At 39.7% G+C, this 25,631-nt stretch overlaps 1 protein-coding gene across 1 annotated transcript; it reads right to left on the bottom strand.

The window, feature by feature from the left end:
- Positions 1-12,362: 12,362 nt before the first annotated feature.
- LOC143398908 (olfactory receptor 2L2-like) lies at positions 12,363-13,301 on the bottom strand. The gene has a single exon (XM_076855620.1). The coding sequence runs from the start codon at positions 13,299-13,301 to the stop codon at positions 12,363-12,365; it is 939 nt and encodes a 312-aa protein (XP_076711735.1).
- Between the last annotated feature and the right edge of the window lie 12,330 nt (positions 13,302-25,631).

Raw genomic sequence — 25,631 nt, 5'->3', positions numbered from 1 at the left:
ATTTGACCAGCAGCATCCGTGATCCTTGACTCCATTAGGAGGTTCTCCTTGGCTCGTATCACCAGTGGCTCCTCTGAGTGGCTCTTTGGGGTCTTCTTTCCCACCACCTGGGTAGTCAACATGGTGTGCCTCTCTCAGGTGCATGGCTGTGCCCTCCCCAGCCTCACAGACAGCCTGTATCTGCAGGTATCACTGGGTCTTGTGCTTTCTAATCTGCCTGCTTGGTCAGTTCCATGAGCCATCGGCCACATGCCCACCTCCATCCTGGAGGTAACTCTCCATCCACGTTCTGTCCCATTTCACCAAACTGGGTTTTTAAAAATGTTTTAAAGTGCTTAACCCTGCTCTGTGAGAACTGTTTAGTGAATGTAACTCCTGCCCCCAACTTTCATGATGTTGTGTTATTGACATGATGGGTGACCCAGGCGACACCTGGTTTTCAGTGCCAGATCTAGTTTGTAGCTGTGTATTGCTGTTGCTTGCATTAAATGTTGACCCACTATTCTGCTTTGTGTGGCCATTAGTAATATACAGGTCATTTCATGTGCCAGATATTTATTTTAAGGCTGCATATTGGTCACCACCATAATTATTTCTTGCCTACCTTTTTCCTAAGAGCAGCTATGAAGTGATTGGGATGCTACAGATTCATGAAAATCTCCATTCCAAATCCAGAGCAGGGAAAAACAACTTATGAGTGGAACAAAAATGATAAAAAATGTGGTGAGCCGTTTCTGCAGATTATGGTCGCCATTGCAAGATGGCGCTGGCTCCACTGTGGCCTGTAACAAACAACTCCTTGTTTGGGAGAGTTGGTGCATGGTTTCTCAGCACCCTGTGAGAAAGTTCCACGTGGCAGCTTCGCATTGGGGCTTGGGATGCTTTATTAAGGCTGGGAGGGGCATCCGACCAGAGAGGAATTAGAAGAAATATCAGGGGCCTGAATAAACTGCTGAAAGAAGATTCCTGAGTTGCGTCTTCCTTGCGGGCAAGGGGTCGCGACAAAAAAATGAAACATCAAACACACCACACACACACACATACACACACACACACACACACACACACACACACACACACACGGCGCACTCCCCTGGAGCCCAGGCTCAGAAACCTCACCAGTCCCTGCATAGGCTGCACATACTCCACCACATGCACATTCCCCAGGTCAGGCCTGGAGTGCAGATGCAGGGTCTGGATACTGTCAGTTCTCCTCCCAGACGCCTGCACCAGCTGCCAGCAGTCAAGGGCACCCTTAGGCCTGGGTATCCCCAGCTCGAGCAGAGAAACTCAGCATCTTTCCATCACCAACTTGCTGCCTTTCTGGGTCTGTTGAGGTCCAATTTCCTCTCTTCCACAGGTTCAGAGGTGCCAGGTTCATTGCCAGGGCTTCCCTCCCTGGCTGCCTGAAGGAAAAGGGGGAAGGGGAGGGGGGAGCAGCAAAACTGGCTCATCTCTAATGCAGTACTTTTTGTTCTATCTTCAAAACCTGTAAATGTCTCTCTATGGTTATTTTACTGTCCAGTGGGAATTCCAGTGAATTTCCTCCCTCACCTTCCCTCACCCTGTTAGGAAGCAATCCTCCTGCTGCTGGGATCCCAGCTCAGGGGCAGCTGGTACCTGAGCCTTCCTCTACTCCACCTTCCCCCACATGGAGTAAGTTTCTCCTCCAACACTTTCACCAAGTTACCAGGGAAATCCATCTTTTCTCATTGAAGAATAACACTGCTTGGTTTTTCCACATGCAACCATGTAATCACTGTGTGTTCATCTGAACTGATAGGAAATCAAGTCCCACCTTTGACCTTTGTTTCCTGACAATGCCTTCCAGAAGCATCTCGTGTGGAAGGCAGCATTCCCTGAAAGGCAGAAGTCACTCAACCTTTTCAGAGTGTATATGACTGCACCACTGGCAGTAAGAGGCTTGTTTGGTTTCTGGAATGGTGGGGACAGTGAAGGCCACCCTGGGGTGCTCTTGAAAAACACCTGGGAGCTGCCACAGATCTCAGAAGGTATGTGGTGTCCCCCTGATGGTCTGGGTCTCTGGCACCAACGTGGTGCATCCACTGAATGATGTTTAGAAGCTGATCATAATCCTGGCTGCCTACATGCCAGCCTGCCTCAGAGAGGACTGCTTTCATTCTCTTCTCCTCTCCAAGGAAACCCCATTACTGGCAGGTGACAGCAGAGGTCACATAGGGAATACACTCCTGTCTGATGGTTTCCCCGCTCTCCTCTGCCAAGCAGCTGAGAGAGATCTCACACTTCAATGGAGTGGCCAACACTCTGACAATAATTCAATCAACATAAAAATGCAGACACATGTTCAGAATACGGTGACCTAGAGAGAAAGTCATGCTTCCTTAATGAAAAGGAGAATTTTAAAAAACCTTGTCTTTCCATTTTTTTTTATTGAAAAAATAATAATAGCAAATAAAAATAAATAAATAAAGCCATAGGTTATTTTTTTTAATTCCTGAAATATTACTGTATAAATTTTTAAATCCAACTGAAATTCTAAAAATTATACAAGATTAATATTAAAATTATATTTTTTTTTACTAATTCTTTTTAGTAACTGTAATGCAAATCATTGTATTTTGTTTCTTCTAAGAATTTGGTGACTCTTTTGCAGGGAGCTTGGTTGGATCTAATGGCATGTTGACTGTAATGATTTGGGATTGTGTGAGGTGCCTCCTGGTGTTGATTTGCATTTCTATTTGATTACCTTATTTTCAGTATTTCTTAGCAGAATGAAAAAATATTAAATAATTTTTTCTGTGATAATACATAATGTATGGCTGTAAAGAGTTGGACAAGATCAGGGAAAATGGAGATTAATTATTTATATTACTCAAACAACTCAATAGCAAGAAAATAACCTGGTGGTTAAATGGTCAAGTGATCTGATAGGTATTCCACTAAAAAATGTACAAAGGATCAACAGATGTTTGAAGAATGTTTAACATCACCAATCATAAGTGAAATTCAAACTAAAGCACAGAGATTCCACTTCATACCTATTTATTTGTTCACTTCATACCTATTTGAATGGCTATTATCAAAAAACAAAAGCTACATGCTTGTGGGAATTCAGAGAAAAGGGACTCACACACTTTGCTAATGGAAATGACAATTGGTGCAGTCACTTTGGGAAAAGGTCTAGTGGCTCCTGGAAAACCTAAGGTAGAACTAGCATAGGATGCAGCAGTCCTCAGCAGGGTGTGTCCTTAAACCACACAAGTCAGTGTGTCAAAGAAAGTCCATGTCTCTAGCAAATGGCAGCGTCATTTCCAGTGCTACACAGGCACAGAATTAACCCAGGTGTGCATCAGTGAATGAATGAGAAAACACGTGTATGTGCAGGAGACATCATACCACTCAGCAGTAGAGAGGAGGGACAGTCTCTCACTAGTGACAATGGGTGACCTGGAGGACATTGTGTGAAACAAGCCAGCCTCAGCAGAACAAGCAGCACATGACCTTGACCCTGGAGTCAGAAAAAATGATACTCATAGAAGCAGAGTGGCACTGTGGTCAACAGAGCTTCTGGGAAAGTGATGTGGCCTGGCAGGAATTCAAAGGAAGCAGTCAAGAGATCTACCATGAAGCATGGCGTCTTCAGCTATAATCATGAACCACATGTTGAAAACAGCTGAGAAGACAAGGTTAAGTGCTGTCAGGACAAAAAATCCCCAAGTGCACAAGGTACTGCATCTGCTAACTGGTCAAAGCTAACCATTGCAAAACACATGTCTATCAAAAGACCATGAGGTACAGCAAGAAATAAAATTGCTAAAAATAATATTTTTAAGGTTAATTCTTACATAATTCCATAATCTGCATGTTTGAGGATGTCAGTAGGTGAATAAAACTATACTTTATGAACTAATTTGTACTTCTTTATAAAATTCAAAGTCAACCTAAGAGGCGTAGCTCTAAATATCTTGTGTGTAACTGGCACTCTTCCAAGAAGTTTTCAATAACAAATTAACTTTATACCCACAGACCATATACACCATGTACCCTAATATCATCGAGTTTTATAGGTGAAGAAACAAAGAACCAATTGCTTACACTGTAAGTAATATAGCTGAGAGCAATAAAAAATCATGAAGCCAAGAAACAGACATGATCTAGATCCAAAGGGAAAATGTGAAATTCTGAGCTGAGATTGCCTCATGGCCTTCTTCAGTCGGAGGCTTCTGGTGCTGGTGACTGTGTGACTCATTGATAATTTTATTTATGTTTTTCCAAGGAAACAAACTCGACTGAGCTCAGAATTTGAAGGACAGTTTTTAATTAGGCAGAATCCTACCTGAGGGTAGGCACAGAAAACAAGGAGAGTTCCTCAGAGGACAGTGCAGGTAGGGGCACACTGTGGCCTGAGTCTCTGTGGGAGAGTCCTGTGGGCCTTGAATCTCCTTACTCGCTGGCAGAATATGACTCCAACATCAAGAAAAGATGATTGTTCTGGACACTTTCCTGGGCAACTTTCATTCCTCCTGAATACACTCCTGGGGACATCGCAAGTAAAGATAACAATTTACATTTAGCATTTCTGAAAAAATAGGATTTATTTTACACCAAAAGAAATTAATCAAGTTTCAGGCATTATGATGACCAATGTGTTGTTCTGCTTGAGTGATTTCTTAATCTAACATCCTTCATTTTACTTCTAATACACAACTGAAAATAAAGTTATAAAGTAACCCATCAAGTCTTTAGTTCTGGGTAAATATAAGAAAAATTGAGAAATGCTCTGAAACATAGTTTTTATGTACTTACCAATATGTTTCTGAGGTTATACAACCTTTAGAAGCTTTTCAATAGCTAGGGAGGGCATATTAGACTCACAAAATTTTTGAGTTAAAAAAAACATATCCTGAACATATAATTATTGAATGTTGTAACATGGATTGTTGAAGAGATTGACTTATTTATACAATTCTGATGGCTCAAATAAGATTAAAATTAAGATTTCAATAAAAGAATTTGAATTTTATACAAATATTACATTATAATCTAAAATAGTTACTCTGAAAATAATTGTTTTACAGAAAAAAAAGATCTTTTTCTACTAGGTGTATTAAAACATAAATTAATGCAGATGAAATAGCTTATTGTAAATATTACTCAAAAATGTAGAAACTGCCAGGCATGGTAATGTGCACTAGAATCCCAGTGACTCACAGGCTGAGGCAGGAGAATTGGCAAGTTCCAGGCAAGGACAGGCAACTTAGGGAGATGCCATCTCAAAAAAAAAAAAAAGAAAGAAAGAAAGAAATTCTGGGGATCCAGCTCAGGGTGAGAACACCTGCCAAGCATGAACAAGGCCCTGCATTCATCATCCCCAGGACCAAAAACAGAAAAGTAAAACCAAAGTTAGGTAAGAAGTTGCAATTAAAAACAAAAGGACTGGGATTACTTCAGATTCTCAGATCCTGAAGAATATTTTAATAGAATAACTTGAGTAATCACAACCCAGAGAGTCTAGAGAAGGGTCTGCCATGTCTCTCTCTGTGTAAAAACTGTTCCTTCTGCATAAAACTGTTGAGCACAAAAGAACTGCCACATTATGGAGCAGTATATTAAGCATTATAGGTGCAAGTCATTTAACAACAGAAGTTAAAATTATATAATAATTCTAAAATGACTGTCTGATGCTATATCCTTCTTATTTATAGGTTGAAAACGAAATGCTCAGCCCTGGAATTATGGATTTCTAGATAATCACATACCATGCATTTGGTGAACAGCCAACTAGAAGTAAACCAAACTTTCACAATGTCCTACTATGTGTCTAAAGTCTTAATGTCTCAGTAACACTACTGTTGGAGGGAGAACATTGTTCCAGCAGATGACTAAGGCTGTAGAAATAGAACTTTTTTTCAGCCTGTTTACCACATATCCCACCTAGGTGACATCTGTACTCCTGTTTGACACAGACCAGTGCTTTAGAATGGTGACTCTGTCATTCAATAGCAAGAACACACAGTGTAGATGGAGAAGATGAAACCAGCCCATTTCAGAGTGCAGCGGGATTCTGGGTGGAGAGTGGCAATGAAGTTCCTGTAACCCTCTCCAGGGCAGCAGCTGCAGAATGGGATGGAGAGGAACAAAAGGGACCATGGGAGCTGACATTGTTCTCCTGAACCGGTTTTACCACACCCAAGCCCCCAGGCTTCTTTTCACCCTTGTCTTCCTGGTTTTCCTTGTGTCCCTTGGGGGCTATGGCATGATGTTGACTCTAATTGGGCTGACACGTACCTCCACACCCCTATGTACTTCCTTCTCAGCCATCTGTTCCTCTTGGACAGCTCCACCTTTTTCCCCAAGATAGGCATTGACTTTTTGGCTGGAAGAAGCAGCATCTCCTCTGCTACCTATGGATTTCAGCTCTTCTTTTTCATGACTCTAGTGGGTGCTGAGCGCCTCCTGCTGGCAGTCAGAGCTTACTTACGACTGCTACATGGCTATCTGCCACCCACTGCACTATGCAGTCCTCATGTGCCCCATTATCTGTATTGTCCTTGTGGCTGGAACCTGGCTGGGGTGCTCCTCAATGCCTTGGTCCAGGTCGTGTACAACATGGCTCTCCCCTCTTGCATCCAGGGAAATTCATCACTTCTTTGGTGAGATCTGTGCTCTGCTGAAACTCATCTGTTCTGACACCTCTCTTTATGAAAACAGTCTCTGTGTCAGTAGCATTGTGTTCCTGCTCATTCCAATATCTGCCCTAATGGCCTCATATGGGAGACATTATAGGTGCAAATCATTTAACAACATAAGTTAAAATTATATAATAATTCTAAAATGACTGACTGATGCTATGTCTCTCTTATTTATAGATTTGATCATTGGAAAGGACCCAGATAAAAAAATGATCAGTTCTGGAATCATGGGTTTCTAGAAAATCACATACCCTGCATTTGGTGAACAGCCAATTAGAAGTAAGCCAAACTATCACAATGTCCTAGTGTGTGTGTATCCAAGAGTAGCCTCCTCTCCACTATTTTGAAGTCAGGATCCAACATGGGGGTCAACAAGGCTCTGGCAACCTGCTCTTCTCATGTGATTGTGGTGTCCCTCCTCTATGGATCAGCCATCAGCAGGTACTTCCTGCCCAGAGCCTATCACACTGCTTAGCAGGATGAAGGGTCTTCATCTTCTACACCATCCTCTCACCCATGCTCAACACACTCATCTATAGCCTGAGGAACAAGAGGGTGACTGCAGGAAGGTTCTGGCATGATGAATTACCAGAAGTTGGCTTTTATTGTGAACATGTTGGGGAAGGATGGACCTCTGCTGCAGAAGGGCATTATCAGAACAGAGATGCCAATACACAGCAGGCGAAGGGCACTTCTCTGCAGACAAAGCAGTCCACTTGCACAAGCAGACTGCTGATGGGGCAGAGCCCTGCTTCTTGTGAGCTTCTACTAAGTATAATACTGAAAATAAGAAATATACCAGCATATTTGATCAAAATAAACCACAACTTTTTTGTTTAATTTGAAAATGTGAACATATTCAATATTGACAGTATACTGAATTTTATACTATTTCTTAATAGTAGAATATTACAGCAACATTTTGAAAAGTAAACATTTGAATACATTGCCCAAAATTCATTTTCTGCTTCTTAAGACAAAATATTTGAGTATATAAATACAAGTGCATGTTTTTTCTTTTAAATTCTTTATTTATAGATAATATGCTTTTAACTAATTGCTTTAAACATAAATTTAAACTTTGATAAATATTTACAATATTATCTATATAAGTTTGACCTGATTAACCCTAATTATCTATTTAAATATTATCTTATTCATCCATCCACTTTATGCTTTTAGTAGCACTACCTTTTCTATGTTTTTGTTTCTTGACAAGTTGTCAAAAATAAAATATTGGGATTAAGAGAATTTTATTATCTTCACTTATTTCCTAAATTAACATCATTTGCATATAGATTAGTGAGTAAAACAAGAGATCCTTTGGTTTTGTAACCAATATTTTATGCCAGTCAATAGTAAGGTCTTTTCTTACATCTCTGTGCTGTTTAGCATGCTTATTTTAGAATTTATTTGTAACATTTCTTTTCTACATACTTGCACTGATATTCATAATTTTTTACACATTTAACTGCTTTTTTATATTTTTAATAATGAATAAATAATCCATTATTTACCTAATAATTGTAGGGCTCTTCCATGTATTTTATATTTGAATTTATGCAAATTTCACTCTGCAAATTCAGTTATTAGAAAATCTTTATATTGTAAATGTTGAAAACATATTGTGTTTTCTCTCATTTTTCAATAGTTTATATTTTGCTTTCAAACTTAAAATTCCAAGTTCAATCAATTTATAAAGAACAGTATTTTTTGAATAGTAATCTACAAATTCTTCTATCATTTATGTAATAAGAAATTAAAAAATTACTTAGAAAATATTAATTACATAAAAAGTTTACAAGTAGAACTGACTCAAAATAGGAATACAAACAATCATATTGTTAAATTTTTAATTCAAACCAACTTTTTACAATTTTATAGGTTTTTAATCTGGCAGTACTTTCTTTGTTTATGATTTCCTCTGATGTTGTAATTGCATGATACCCTTATATTATTATCATGTTTTTACATGAGTAAACTTTTCTTGTAGATATGAACAACCAAGAGGTGTCAAACCTAACAGCATGAGCACAGAAAATACTTTCACCCTCCTGAAATGCAGTGAAATGTAAAAATAGAATGAAAGTCTTGCATATTGTTTTAATGTTGTTATTTGCTTACACACAAAAAAAAGGATATAAAAAATCTATGTGTTTGAGTTTGAGTTTGTAGGACTTCAGAAAATGAAAACCTCTTTAGGAAGGACACAATATCCAAAGAACATAATTATAATTAGGGTGGATTTCATGTTTTTATTGATTTTATTTTAAAAAATAAATGACAGCAGAATGCATTACAATTCTTATAAACTATGTTCATACCAATTTGTGTCTTTATACATGTACTTTGGATGATGATGTCTATCACATTCCACCATCCTTGCTAATCCCCTGCACTCTCCCTTTCCCTTGACCCCTCCGCCCTACCTAGAATTCATCTATTCCTCCCATGTTTCCCCTCTTTACCCCACTATGAGTCAGTCTCCTTATATCAGAGAAAACATTTGGCATTTGATTTTTAGGGATTTGCTAACTTCACTTACCATTATCTTCTCCAATGCCATCCATTTACCTGCAAATGCCATGAATTTGTTCTCTTTTATTGCTGAGTAAAATTCCATATATCACATTTTTTTCCTTTCATCCACTGAAAGGCATCTAGATTGGTTCCATAGTTTAGCTATTGTGAATTGTGCTGCTATAAACATTGATGTGGCTGTGTCCCTGTAGTATGCTGTTTTTAAGTCTTTGGGGTATAGAGCAAGGAGAGGGATAGCAGGGTCAAATGGTGGTTCCATTCTCAGATTTCCAAGGAATCTCCATACTGCTCTCCATATTAGCTGCACCAATTTGCATACCCACCAGCAATGCATGAGTGTGCCTTTTTCCCCACACCCTCTCCAACACTTATTGGTTGTTTGTCATCATAATAACTGCCATTCTGACTGGAGTGAGATGATATTTTAAAGTGGTTTTGATTTGCATTTCTCTAATTGCTAGAGATGATGAACATTTTTTCATATATTTGTTGATTTGTATCATCTTCTGAGAAGTGTTTGTTCAGGTCTTGGCCCATTTATTGATTGGGTTATATATTTTTAAATATTTAGAGCAAGAAACAAGAATACTTTATGAGTGTTTAGAGTGTGGCAATGGGATGAAAAGGCTGTGCTTAAGGATCCAATACCAAATGGGTCCTCCAATTTGTTGGAGGTTTCTGTGCACCTCTATATCCACTGAATTTCTGTAAATTCACAGTGTTTAGGGATTGATAAAATGTTTGCTCAGCACTTTTGTAATCCCAGCAGCTCTGGAGGCTGAGACAGGAAAATTGCAAGTTTAAAACCAGCCTTAGCAATGGTGAGGCCCTAAGCAACTCAGTGAGACCCTCTCTCTAAATAAAATAAAAAATAGGGCTGGGGACATGGCTCAGTGGTCTAGTGCCCCTGAGTTCAATCCCCAGTACCAAAACAAACAACAACAAGTAACACTTGCTCACAATGTTAAGACTATTAAAAAAAAAAAAAAGAACAGTGGGGTTGAGGTAAATATTACAACAGAAAGTTAAACCTTTATAATTTGCACATTATCACACTAGTGAACCACAATTGTGATGAGAAATATACTCATTCTTCAAAATATGAGGAAAAAGCAGAAGTGGTGGCACATACCTCTACTCCAAGTGGCTTGGGAGGCTGGGGCAGGAGGATTGCACATTCAAAGCCAAATTCAGCATTTTAGTGATGCCCTAAGTAACTTGGTGAGAACCTTTCTCAAAATAAAATAATAATAATAATAATAATTTAAAACAGGCTGGGGATTTGGCTTGATGGTAAAGCACACCTGGATTCAATCCCTGATACAAAAAGCAAACAAACAGAAAGACTAAAAGGATAAAATATTCATTTCCCTTTCCCTAAAGCAAACTTGCCTAAAATGCTATTTAAGAAAACTGTAAGATTTATATGCCTTATAAATCTAACTTAAGGAGATACCATTATTATAAATGTGCACATCACAGTTGGAGGGAAAATAATGAATGTGAAAAAGTGGAAATAATGACTACAGATTTAAAATTGTGTGAAACATGGCCAAAAAGTGCACAATGAACATGGATCGAGGGACCCTGTAGGAGGAGAGGGATTAGGTCAGTCTCCCCAAGAGGCACCATTGCCCAACATGCAAGATGATCTGGAGTAGATGCTTATAAAGATGGTAGCAGATGGCACAAACTTGAACAATGCTGCTTCTTTCTACCACGCTCCTTGTGATGTCAGAAGAAGGAGAGCCACTGGGTGCAGTCCCATGATAGTAGGAAAACTTTATAATTCTCCTGAGTCAGAGGATCTAGGAGGATTTCACAAAATCATTTCTAATCGACTTTGAGCTCTCCATATATGCTGGTAGTAAAGAGATAACTGGCACGAAATATTAGATTGTCTCTGACATTCTTTGTAAGAATGTCACTGGAAAAACCAATAAAAAATAGGGAGATGAAGCACCAATAAAAAAAAAATTTATCTGGCAATACATTAAAGGGCTTCACTGCAGGATGCCCACACACAGGCTGGTGCAGAATTGGGCATGTCAAGAACGCAATGAAGGTTGAGTTCCTTACAAAGAGAAATCTGCACAGGTCATTCAGCAAGCAGGCAAGCTCTGAAAGGAGGGTTTAGCAGTTATTTTGCAAAGGTGGTCTTAATGTCATGGTGGCAGATCCATCAACAGTTAAAAGAACAAAAACTATAATCTTGATAAAAAAAAAAAAAAAAAACACTGGTACAGAGAAGGTGACTCTCTCAACACAAACTGGTATTGTAGATGTATGAGAACAGGAAGTAAAACATTATGTTGTCCATAAAATAGAATATGGATCCAAGGTTACTGATTGATACTCAGGATACAAAGTTGTAGTAGTGTGATTGTAGAAATTGCATAATTGCTCCAATGGTCTAAACTTTGTTCATCAATTAGAGACAATATTTTTATTAATATTTAAAAATGCATCTGAATCTTCTAATTCAAATTTATATTTTTCCAGATATAATTACTGATCCTTAGATCTTTTAATACACTACATACATGGAATTCAATCAGATAAATGCAGGGCCTCTCTCATGGAAAATATAAACTTACCCCATGTCCCAATTAGTGATGAAAGAACTACTGAATCTCAAGAAAATTTATTTATACTTCATACAACTATAAATTACCATTAGTGTAGGAAAAAGTTTGGAGCGTTTACTTGAAGTAAATTTTTATATACCAAGCAAAAGTTTTGTAAACTGTGTAGTCTGCCTTACATGTAAATTATTTAAAAATTAAAAAGATAATTATTTTCAGTTATTTATGGACATTAAAATTTCAATGTAATTTTGTGATAATTTACTAAACACAGGAAAAAATATGGTACAATCATTAGGCAGAATAATTTCAATAGTTTCTACTTTTTACTTTTTCATTTCAGCAAATCAACCAGACCCTAGTGCCTTCATGTTGTTGGATAATACATATCCATTATTTTGATGAGAAAAAATATAATTATTCTGTCTAATCTTAGTATTTCCACATCTTGTAGATTAATTTTCGTTCCTTGCCTGTAGTCACTGGATAAGGTTATTCTTGCTGTTTTACACAGTTGAATAAACGTCACCTGGGTTATAAGGATTAAAGCAGAAAACTTTGACTACATTTTCATGGACCAAATTCTGTGAAGGACTCTTCTCAGGGCTCCAATCACCTCCTTGTTCCTCAGGCTGTAGATGATGGGGTTGAGCATTGGGGTGAGGATGGTATAGAAGACAGCCAGAATCTTGTCCTCTGCTGGGGAACGGAGGGATGTTGGGCGTAAATAAGTGTAAGCAAAGGGTATGTAGTAGAAGGTCACCACAGTGAGGTGAGTGCTGCAGGTGGAGTAGGCCTTCTTCTTCCCTTCCCCTGAGTGCATGCGGCAGACTGCAAGGAGAACCCGGCCATAAGAACATGCAATACCCGTGAATGGAACCATGAGAAAGAAGGTGGTGCTCACAAACACTGTGTATTCATAGACCCAAGTGTCCATGCAGGCCAGACGCAGCATGGCAGGGAAATCACAGAAGAAATGATTGATGGCTCTGGATCTGCAATAAGGGATATGCAGAGCATATACAGTGTGAGCACAGGAGTTGACAGAGCCCATCATCCAAGACCCCAATATCATGAGCGTACACACTCTTTTGTTCATGCGGATGGGATAGTGGAGAGGAAAGCAAATAGCCACATAACGGTCATAGGCCATAGATGCCAGCAGCAGTCCCTCTGCACCTGCTAGAGTGAGGAAGAGGAAGATCTGAACCCCACATCCAGTGAAGGAGATAGACTTGTTTCCCACGATGAAAGTGGAAGCCATCTTCGGGACAATGGTGGAGATGTAAGTGAGGTCCATGAGGAAGAGCTGACTGAGGAGGAGGTACATGGGTGTGTGGAGACGGGCATCCATGAGGATGAGCAGGATCATGGACAGGTTGCCAACGGAAGCCAGTAGGAAGATGAGCATAGTGAGTGCCAAGAGGAAAAGGCCAGTTCTCGATAGTGGGAACAATCCCAGCAAGATGAAATCAGTTGACGTTTGATTATAATTTTCCATCATTCATTTAGGTTTTCCTACAAACACATGAAACAATAAGTTACATAAACAGTAAAGTATTTTAGAATCATTCATTTATTTTGACTGTGAATTATTAAAGTTCTTAGATAAAGAATAAACTATTCTGAAAACGGAATCTCATTTTCCTTCTTCATAAATATATCTTAAGGTAGCATACATGGCCGACATTTTTATAAAACCTGTGCAGTCATGAAAATAGTATATTTCTGCAATGATTTTATTAGAATATGGGTATTTATTCCCCTACAGGATCAGCTGTCATCAAGATGAGCTCTTATGAGTAAGTGCATAGAAATCAATGTAAATGTCTAAATTATAGGCTCATATTTGAATACATTTTTATCATCCCAGGGGCGGGGGTGACTTTTCTTCTATATTTCAGTCTTAGCTTTACCTCCAAAAATGAACTCACTTACCAATTCAAGTTTAAACAGTTAGTTCATTTTGTGAGCGTTCATTACACATGACTGTTGGCATGATTGCAGCCATCTTCCTTTCCCCACCCCCACTTTACGAATACTGTTCTTATTCCCAAGAAATAGAAACTAGCCAGAGATAAAACGTACTGGTCTGGAGAGGTGCCAGTGTCTCCCTGTTCTCTCATTGAGAGATAGACACAGCTTACCAGCCCCTGAGATGGGTACGTACTGGCTTCCCTGTTCTCTCCTTGTGAAGATAAAGGGACATGCCAGTTTCCCTGTTCCTCCTTCTGAGAGATAGAAAAACTGCCTGTTTTGTTCCTGAGAAACAAACTTGCCTTCCACAAGATCAGGGGGTTGCTTTCTGTGTCAGTCAAGACTAAACCCGCCCCTAGCCTGTGGCCATGATTCTAGACTGTCAAAGGTGACATTCAAGGGGGTCGCTGCTGCCCTCCCTTGCTGTGGTTCTGGTCAATTAGTTGCTTGGCTACCTTGTCGCGGGGGTCGGGGGGTAGAGACATGTAATCAACACACAGACTCCCGGAGCTGATGAGAGAACTGGCTGGAGACCCACCTCAGGTTTTTGTCCAGTAGCTCAGTTTATTTTTGGAATGCATACAACTGTTATAGGGTTCGAGTGAGCATGCCCATCAATCATACATGAGCAAGATAGTATCCATAAGCCAATCACCTTCTGCCTAATGTAACCACACTATGAGGATGTTCTAAATATTGCTATTATCAGGAAGGGTCTTTGTCCCTAGGGGAGGGGATTTCTAAGTTAGAAGTTCCATTCCTGAAGCTCCTGGTTCTCAGTTTCCTGATCTGGCAGCTTGGCTAACCACAAGTGCTCAGGATGTGGTTTCGCTAAGGGCTCGCTAGAGCAAAGCATCCCATCCTGCAGGTGCTCCTATCAGGCCTGAACAAGTGTAGATTCTTCAAGCACTCCGAGCTGCTCACAGCTGCTAGCTGCTAGCTGTAAACTGAAAGTCATTCCAACATTTCCTCCTTGCTGCTGCTGTCCCTCTTTCTGCAGATCAGCCTTGTCAGGCTCCTGACAATAAACCCACTTTTTATCCCAGGTGTGTGTTTGATCAGCCCTGCGCCACTTTTCTTTCAATAATGCAGAATCAAATTCCCTTCAAATCAGGTGCCATCTTTTAGTTCATGTCTTCAAAAATCTATGATGTATTCTTATGGCCCAGTGTAAATTACCAAAGGTCCTTCTCCTCGCTTTCTCACTCACACTCAGAACGCTGTGGTAGACCCCTTCCCTGAACATGTGAACACCACAATCATCTGCTGGTGGTTATGCTGTCTCCCCTTCCCTACAGCTCACAGGATATTACACCTTGCCTTCCAATGCCTTTCCTTGCTCCTTCTTTGTTTGCTCTTCTATTTCTTGTATTTATGTCTATTTTTATTTCAAAATAAGTATTGGAATTTGAGATCTAGTGCAGTGCTGTGGTTCTCTTCAGGGAAAAATGCCATCAGCAGTGACCCCTGCTGGCCAGACCCAAGAGTAGCCAGGTCCACTGGCTGAGAAAGCCTGCAGATGAAAGAGGGAAGCACAACATACATGTTCATGCACACACACGTGCACACACACACGTGGGCACCCACATACACAGGGGCACACACAGAATGCCTTAGAAGAGAAGATGGGGAGGCCAGGTGCAGTGGTGCATGCCTGTAATTCCAGCAGTTCAGGAGGCTGACACAACAGGATTACAAATTCATGGCCAGCCTCAGCAACTTAGTGAGGCCTTGAGCAACTTAGCAAGACCTTTTCTCTAAATAAAATATAAAAAGGGCTGGGGTGGTGCCCAGATGGTAAGATCTTCTGCATTCAATCCTCAGCACCAAAAAAAAAAAAAATGACAATGGGTATGCGCAGGAAATTTAATGACAAATCATCAGAGTCTCAGGAAAAGTGATTAAATGTACAGGCAAATAAGTGTCATGACAGCAAATAGTAGAGAACCAAACTAACTTGAAATTAAAATGATCACAATCGATATAATGGACTCAATGAGCCTATTAGAAATTTGAGACATACAAAAAGTTAAGAGACACTACAAGAAAGAAAACTAAAGCAACATAGGAACATGAATGCTTGAAGTTTAGAAAAGGGAGAATAAGGGAAATAATATCAGATGGCCTTCCAATATGCACGGGCATTCCTGATAATACATGTGACATGAGTATTGAGTTAATAATGGTCAATACAACTAGTTTCTCCAAACAAACAAATATACATGCTCCATACTTTAACAGCATGTAAAGTTGAAAAAAATGAGAAATAATATATTGAAAGGTATTTTATTAAAAATTCCAAATGCTATCTTAAATATAATCCTCATAAATTATCAGTATCAGCTACAGAATAAGTTCCTAGAAGTTTCTTAAGGAAACATCACAATAGTGAGAATAAATGCAGAACAACAATTAAATACCTACAGGTTTTGTAATAATTTTATATTTTTATATACTATCAATAAACTAAAATATGAAATGATGTTTTCCACTGCTGCCCCAGATAGAAAGGGGGCTGTGGGTGTGTTTAGAGGATGGGTAGGGCAAGGGACATGAGTGAGGGGGGTGCAGGGTCCACGTCCATCCTTGCTAGTTTGAGTCATAAAAGATGGCCTGACGTTTTAGATTTAGGAATCAAGCATGAGATGAAAAGCATAGTGTTTAAAATATTAGCAAAATTTGGAGACAGTGAAGCATTCACTGTGGTGACAATGGGGATGGTTTGGAGCTGGTTGTTTTATTCTGCGGATGTTGATGCTCTGGTCATGCGTTATGTGGATAATACCTTAAAATATATAAAATTACATCAGGGTAAACAAATAAAAAGCTCTGAAAGTATTGCACATGTGAATCCTCAAGTGGCTAGTAAGAAACTCACCGAGGTACCCTGTGCCTCCATGCAGCAATCAATTCCTGAGGACTCTGTGGCCACTGGCATGGCTCAGGAAAAATTCTGGGAGAGAGATCTTTATCACATCCTAGCATTTGGATTCATCACGAGGTCAGCATATTAGGTGGGTACCAGAGCCTGAAGCTATGTAAATAGTTCAGATGATTGACAAGGTTGAAAGGTAAGCTATAATCATCAGTAAAATGAACATTGCCATTTCATCCACCATTGGCATTTTACATAGGACCATCCACTATGTCCTGTGTCCCTGAGGCAGCTAATATACTCTGACTTTAATGGAGAGAAAAAAGCATCACCAAAGAGAAATAAAGAGGGCCATATCAAATCTGCTCTTTGAGATCAGAGCTCATGACTGCAAAGTAAGCATTCTTCCAATTATGTGTTTTCCTCTTCCTGTGAGATGATAACCTCATTTAAATAAAGATTGCATCTGACAGGAAAGAGCTCCCCGACATCAATATCTGTATCAAAGTCTAAAAGGAAAAGAATACTTTTGTGTTTGTATAAAAAAAATGCAAATAAACTATTTTCTCTTTTATTTTCATTCCTCCAATGAAGTAACAAATAATCTATTTATAGACCACTCACAAAAATTTTCACCTGTCTCGATTCCCCTACAAGTTTGTGGTTTGGGCATTAATGGTAGTATAAATATGAAGAAAGAGCAATAAAAAGAAACACCCTGACAACAGCTTCTTAGAGAAGAAAACACTGGCCTTAGACAAGGTCTGGGCAGAGAAAGGAAGACAGGGACAGAAACTTTCCCGACAGTCCCAGCTGTGGGAACTGACAGATGCCAAGAATTTGTGCCAGTTTCAAGTCACATTTTATCGCAACCTCTCATCCTTGGTGTTAATGGAAACACTATCATTACAGAGATCATAAAGTCAATTTAAAAGAGGCTGAATGTCTTTCTTTTGATTGCCTGTTAGTAATTTAGACTTAAGGATGGATAGATACAGATGCTTACATTTTAGGCTTAGTTAAATTGATAACCTGTCTTACACTTCAGTATTTTGAGGCAACAATTCAGAAATAGGGTTGCTATCTTTCTAACTCTCCAAATTTAAAAAAAATAATTAAGAAAAAAAACTAATAAAAGTAAAAATTTATTGTAGGTGTTAGAGGATTCAGAATTTGGGGGAAATGAACCTTTTTATCCAGATAAGCTTCTTTTAGTGTTTACAATTTAAATATTTCAAGATCTTGCTTTCTTCTACTTCTTTTTCATGTTATTTTTACCACATTTGCATTGTTCCACGCAACCAGCCTCTTTAATTAGTGGTCCAGAAGACACACTCACCTGTATTTAGCACCCCTAGGTGAATTCTCCTTGTATACCTGACAACTATGTAGTCCATCCTTGTATTCCATCCCACTATGGAATTCTGCTTAAAAGGAGCAAGCTCACTGTCTGCTTGTCAATCACATAGGATGTGTAGGTCAGCGTGCTCCCCAACATTACGCCTGCATGTCAAAGACGGGCTCCGGGCACACACTCATCCTTCACCTCTCCTTCCTCCTATCCCGAGGCCATATAGAAGGGTTGGCGCCCAGGCTGGGTTCAGTTACAGCACTGCAGCCACTTTTGCTCAAACTCCACTTCCCCTCACTTTCTAAATGTACTTTCCTACCTTGATTACTGCACTCACTTACGAAATGATTGGCCTAAGTGTGGAATGGTTCCAACCTTAATCTTATCATAAATCCAGGAAACAATTTCACAGAGAATATCAGACATTGGTTGTATTATCAATTTCACTTTCAAATCGCATTAGGTATTAGCAATTACACTAATTCTTGTCAGAATTGTATAGCAATCTGCTTTAGATATAAAAAGAGCTTCATGATTTGCAAAGCTTATAAGTATGTAAGGAACACATGTATTTTGTCTACTTTTAAGAAAAAGAAAGTTCATCATCTATATACTGTGGGCTTATCACTATGGATGTAACTTTCAATCCCACTTTAGTCAATTGTTTTTAAAAGTTCTCTGGTGAAAGGAAATTCTAAGTTTACAAATTGCTTACTCTAGTACTTTGTAAATGGCAGCTTTTAATTAATCTAATAATGGAATAAACTAATATGAATTATATCAATAGAAATACCTTTAGTATATGTTCCTTTCTTCTCAGTCCTCTTTTATGAAGTTCCTGGATTGGGTAGCTGCAGGGCTCCTAGCATGTACTCATTGTCAAATTCATTTTATGAGTAAATTTTTTGAATATTTTTCAAACTAATGGCCATAGTCATTTCTTATCTCTTTATTTGCCTTTTGAAATGTTTCCTGGAAGACTCAGGAGCAACCATGAGTCACCCAACTTTACATGGATCTGAGTTAGCCGTGTGTGTGTGTGTGTGTGTGTGTGTGTGTGTGTGTAGTTCTGTGAGCAATCTCCACTGAGACATTGCTGACAGAAATTAGTCAAAACCAGCACTGACTGGCCTTTTGCCAAGATGGGAACAAGTTCTTCTTCTTCTTTTTTTTTTTAAACATGTATCCCAGGTGTGTTAATGCTCAGTTCAAATGGAAAACAAACAAATGCATTTACTCAAGTATCTTATGTATTGTTATTAATTTAGTGCATCTTTTTATGCATTGTCATTCATTTAGTTCATCACCATAATGTGTCTACATGAGAATTATAGTTCTGAATCATCTGATAGTAAATTTACGTCACCACAATGGAAAGCTGTAAATTTAATATAAACACATTAGAAGCTGCTCTTAGAGCATTAGACACTTGGGGAACAGTCTTTAATTTGCTTTTGGTAACATTTAATTTCAAATTGTTCTTATGTCAGAAATTAAATATTAAACAAACAATGGCATAATTAAACAAACAACGGTATGTTTCTATTGGGAAGGAGGTCCTCTGGGTCCAGGTTAACCTTATTTTTCCTAACCTTTTAATTGTAGTAAAATATAAATTAAATAAAATTTATAATGATAGTCAATTTTTGCTGCACCAGTCAGTTACATTTAGCAGCCTCACTTTTGGTACAGCCATCAACACCATACACCTCCATATATTTTTCATCACCCAAACTGAACCCTTCCCCACTCAAAAAGAAAAGGATAAAATTCCAGAGAAGGACTATAAAAAACTGATAATAAAAATGTTCAGTGAGCAAAAATAAAATAATAAAAAGAACAAATTAAGAGAACAAATATAGGAAGTGAAAACCAATTCTAATAAAGAAATAGAGATTCTAAAAAGAAACCAATCAGAACTCCTGGAAATGAAAATCACAATGAATCAATTAGAATCCCCTTGAAAGTATCTCCAACAGATAAGATCACATAGACAATCAGGCCTTGAGGACACAACTTCAGGTCTTGAAGGCAGGGTATCTGAACTTGAACACTCAATATGCAATGAAAAAATAAAAACAACTAAAAGGCTATGATCAGAAATTTCATATACAATTTGAGCACACAAAGATGCAGCATACTCAGGGACAAGGTCAAGGGAATAAAAGTAAGAGTCATTTGGATAGAAGAGAACATGGAGATGTTGACAAATGTCATTAAAAACCTTTTTTGATAAAATAATAGCAGAAAACATTCTAAACCTTAGAAATGAAATGAATGTACATATGTAGGATGCATAAAGAACACAAAGTAGAAAAGATAAAAAAAAAGAAGTTATCCAAGACACATCACAATCATAATATCTAACATAGAAACTGAGGAAAAATATGAAAAGCTGTAGGAGAATAATGTTAGATCATTTTAGAGGTAAAGCAATAAAGGCCACTTCTGACTTCTCAACTTAAACCCTAAAAAGAAGAAGGGACAATATTCCAATCTGTAAAAAAAAAAAAAAAAAAAAAAAAAGGCAGCCATATTTGCTATATCCAGCAAAATTATCTATCAGAATCTAAGAAAAAAATAAAATCTTACCTTCGTAAGAAATAACTAAAAGAATGATCTCTAAGAAAGACATCACTACAAAGAATAATGACATGATCACTGACACAGAGAAAACCCCACATAGCCACGCCACCTGATACTGACAAGGTGGCGTGTGTTGGAGAAAAGTTAGCCTTTTAAAAACATGGTGCTGGGAAAACTGCATATTCATATATAAAAGAATGAAATTAGATCTAATCTCTCACTCTGCAAAAAAAGTGAAATCAAAATTAATTGAAGACTCATAATTTAGACAAGAAACTCTGCAACTGCTAGAAGAAAACATAAGGTGACATTCCCTCCTACAGGTTCAGGTATCAACTTCCTCAAGAAGACCCTTAAATCTCAATGAATAACACTAAGAATCAATAAGTGGGATGCCATCAAACTAAAAAGCTTCTGCACAGCAAAGGAAATGTTAAGTGCATGAAGAGAGACCTACAAAATTGGAGATCTGTGCCAGCTATGCCTCTGACAGGAGATTAATATCCAGAATATATAAAAAAACTCAAAAACTCAACACACAAAAACTCAAATAACCTTATCAATAATTGGGTAAAATAAGTAAACAGACACTTCTCAAAAAAAGGAATATCTGCCGCAGTCTCTGGCTGGGCACAAATCACGAGTCTCCACACAGCTTGTAGATTCAAACAGCAATTCTTTATTCCCGAACTCACACCGGCCGTCTACAAACACGCTCTGGGGGAATCCACGTTCCCTGCTCAAATCCACACCGCATGGGCTTCTGTCTCCCAAAATATACTGTCTGACCCTAAGCACTCAAGAGGAATTCAGCAGCAGGATATGCCCTATTCTAAAGGGGGAACACCCTAATCTCCTATTATGCTAAACTGCCCTATTCTAAAGGGGGAACACCCTAATCTCCTATTATGCTAAACCGCCCTATTCTAAAGGGGGAACACCCTAAACACGGATCCTGCCCTGGTCCTTGAGCAAGGTCACCTTTCAGAAGTCCTTCCACTAGACAGCATGGGAGTAAGCTGGCAAGGAATTTGTCATACCTACTTGGCTGATGGCTCCCAGCAAATATCGATGGCCAACAATTATATTTTTTAAAAAAATGCTCCACGTCTCTAGCAATTAGAGGAATACAAATTAAAAACCACGTTGCAGTTCCATCTCACTCCAATTAGATTCACAATTATCAAGCACACAAATAATAATAATTGTTGGCAAGGAGGTGGGAAAAAAAGTTATGCTAATCCAGTGTTGGTGGGACTGCAAATTAGTATTAAACACTCTGGAAAGAAATATGAAGATTTCTGAACAATCTGAGAATGGAACCCCTTATTACCTAACTAACCCACTCCTTGTTATTTATTTAAAAGAACAAAATTAGCATACTAAAATCAGTGATTGAGTCACTTCAATGTTTATTATAGCAGCACAATTCACAATGGCCAAGTTATGTAATAAGCCCAGATGCCTATTAATAGATGGATGGATTAAATAAAATGTGGTGCATGTACACAATGGAGATTTACTCAGTCATAAGTAAGAACGAAATTATGGCATGCACCAGTAAATGGGTGGAACAGGAAATCGAAACAAGCCAGACTCAGAAAGTCAAGGATAGAATGTTTTCTCTAAGGAGTGGAAGATAGAGAAAGGCAGGTAGAAAAAAGGAAGGGTTGGCTACCATAAAGATAGAGGGAGTAGAAGAAGGAGTTCGGGGTGGTGGTGGAGGAAAGAATAACAAATTTGACAACATTACACTGTGTGCATGTATACATAGGTGAATTTCACCTCTATGTATAGCTATAAAGCACCAACTGAAAACAGATAAGTGAAAGAGCAAGAAGAATAAGGGAATAGACAGGGGAGGAAAATATGAAGGAGGGCAACTTGGACAGGAATTGAGTCCTAAAATTTTGTGCATGTCCAGAGAAACCCAGCTTTTGTGTACAACTACACTGCAGTAATATAACAGGAGAAAGTGGGAGAGAGAGAAGAGAAGAGGGAGAGGGAGAAAGGAGAAGGAGGAGGAGACAGAAGGGGTGAGGATGAGGGGCAAGAAGGAGAAGGAGAGAGAAGGAGGAGAAGGAGAGGGAGGAAAGGGGAGGAGGAGGAAAACAGGGAGGAGAGGGAGGAGAGGGGAGGAGGAGGAGAGAGAGGGGAAGGGTGAGGAGGAGAAGGTGGAGGAGGAGAGGGAGGAGAAGGGGGAGAAGGAGAAGAGGGAGGAGAAGCAGGGAGGAGGAGGAGGAGATAGAAGGGGTGAGGATAAGGGGGAAGGAGGAGGAGAGGGAGGAGAAGGGTGAGAAGGTATGAGGAGGACAAGAGCCAGGAGGGAGAGAAGCAGCAGCAGCAATGTTAATTAGGGTGACTTGACAAATACCTAGAAAAATAATGAAAGAGAACATTTTCAGGGTATTTCCTTGAAGTTAACAGGAGCAGCTGGCCCTGGCGTGAAGTCGGGGTCCCAGGCTGAGCCGCATGCCTAGGGAACACACTGAGGACAGTGAGAGGACTCCGGTGTAGTCCCTGACCTCTGGAGCTGAGCCTCCCGGCTGCTGGCTCTCCCGGGCAGCCTTGGTCAGGAGGAGCCGCCCCAGGACGCCCAGTGGGCTGGGGCGGACCACGCACCTGCACCTCCGAGAATGGGGGCTCTGCCGCACACTGCAGCGCACACAGCCCAAGGGTCCTCAACCTACCGGTCTGACCTGACCCCTGCTTCTGGGCCATGGAGCATCCCCAGCAGCCACTTCTAGACCCCACGGAGGAAGAGGAGTCCACAAGAGTGTGATCACAGGGGCAACGACCTCAGTGTCCCGAGAGGGAGGTCGGACTGAGGCCACCTTGGGCTCTCGTCCTGGCGTGGCTGTAGTATTGCCCCTCACAGACTCCTTTCCCCCACCCCAGGAGCTCCTCTCCCGTGTCCTCCAGTGTGTTACACCCCATGCGTCTCTCAGTTCTCCTCTGCAGCACACCCTGGGTTGTGCACCTGCTGGACCAGCCCAAATGGACTCCTCGGGTCACTCGTGCCTGTTTGACTTCACCTATCACCCATCTGACTATCACCCATCACCCACTGACTCCTTAATGTGGCAGCACCGAGGGCAGGGCTGTGCCTTATTCCTCACCATTCAGGTAAGAATTTCAAGGTTAACATAAACCACTCCACACACAATCTGTGATTACAAAAGCTCTCCCTAGAATTGGACACAGGTATGTTTAAGGAACACAGGAACCTTTATATCAAAGCACACATACATGGCCATCCAGTTGCTCAATTGAAGGAATGTATATGGCACTTATATGCATTCAATTAAAATAAAATATCCATTTTGAAGTTGAATTACTAATGAGACCTGTAAATTGCAGGTCTTCTATCCCAGTACCTTATAGAGGGTGACTTTTCATAAGCTGTAATCACAGTTCTGCTAATGCAGTCACATGCTTCTCTGTGACAACATGGTTGGAACCAGAGCCTCCCTGTCTTCCTGATGGCTGGGTAGTGCCACCGTCATCACACTGGCCAAGCTGTAGAGGGGTTCCTGCAGAGAAGCCCAGCATCCCTTTGGGGCCATACTTGACACTTCAGAATATTCAGTGGCCCCTCTTCTGTAGCCCTGACTCTGGGCATCTCTACTGGAGGAAGTCCTAAGGTTTGGTCAGTGCTCATGTGGTGAAGCCCCCAGTGCAGGTACAGCCCCACGTCCTTGTAGACACCGGCCACTTCCACTTCTTCGCCAAGTGCCAGGGAGTGAGGAGAAGAGGGAAAGCAGTGAAACCTTCATTTAGCAGAGTATGAAGCTTGCACTGACACTTGTCAATTCAGATGTGCCTCTGGCACCTGGGAGGGATAAGTTATTAATTTTATTTTTCATTCTGTACTATGAAAAAATGGTCTCTTGAATTCAGATGAATTCAAATACAAGAAAAGTAAACTGACCCATCAGAATGGTAAGATAGTGGAAGTAAAATACAAATAAAATCAACTTCAACAAAGTAAAAATTAAAACCTGCATGGTCAGAACCCATCGCTAAAGCAATCAATCACCAGCTGTTCTGTGTGGACGAGAGCCTAAAAGTACAACAGATACTGGATTTCTTGCAGAGGGAATACCACTGAGCTACATCCCCAGTTCCTCTCATATTTTTCTAAACATATTTATATGTTTCCACATAAAATATTTTTAAAAGTAGGAACAAATGAAATCATGAGTATTAGCACATTTTCCTTTACTATGTCGGCATTAGGTTGACTCACTTTTATCATTTTTAGAAAACTATTAGGCTACATTCTGAATGTGTTTTGAGCATCTTAGCTGGAGCAGCCCACACAGCTATCACAGTGTCTAGAGCATCAAGGGAGCTCTTCCAGGGCCACATTCTGATGTGGTGGGAGACCTTGATGCAGCTGTACCACAGGATCTGCAGCCGCAGCATGACTGCAAGCAACAGAGGTGCTTGGCTGGAAGTCACACCATCCACATGAGCTAGGGTCAGGGTGGCAGAGGCTTCTGGATCTGAAGCTGTCAAGTGTGGTGATGAAGATGAGAGTTCCAGGACAGCTGGAACATATAGAAAACCACAGTGGCCTTCCTCAGAACCAGCTTGGGTACAAATGACTCATACAACATGACATGAATGGACCAAGTGAATAGAAATGTGATTCTCAAAAGTCATCTTGTCTGTAGCTAGAAAGGTGGAGTAATAACTTTGAATGCTTCTTTTATTCTATTTTATTCCTTAGAATTGATACAGAATGATTTGTTTCAAAGAAATGATTAAAATACTTAATTAAATATGAATGTAAGGATAAAATGGGATCGTAGGTCTCATACTGAGTGTCCATATTCAACCTAAAAAGAAAAATAAATTATCAAACACATGATTACTTAATTATGAATATAAGAAAAGAAAAATAGTTAAATCCCAATCACATTTTTGTGTGTTTCTGTAACACAATCTGAGCTAGTGAGGCATGTTTCTAATCAATATCAAGGGCCTCTAGTCCAGGGCTTAGAGTGGCCACATTTTTCAGGATGATCTTTTACTTG

This window comes from Callospermophilus lateralis, chromosome 5, assembly GCF_048772815.1.
Source record: "Callospermophilus lateralis isolate mCalLat2 chromosome 5, mCalLat2.hap1, whole genome shotgun sequence".
In the NCBI taxonomy this organism is placed as follows: Eukaryota; Metazoa; Chordata; class Mammalia; order Rodentia; family Sciuridae; genus Callospermophilus; species Callospermophilus lateralis.
Note: the sequence above shows the minus strand (reverse complement) of the source record. Positions and strands in the feature narration are given on the sequence as shown.

Coding starts and splice junctions, on each gene's coding strand:
- LOC143398908 (XM_076855620.1), bottom strand. CDS start 13,301: ATGGAAAATTATAATCAAACGTCAACTGATTTCATCTTGCTGGGATTG.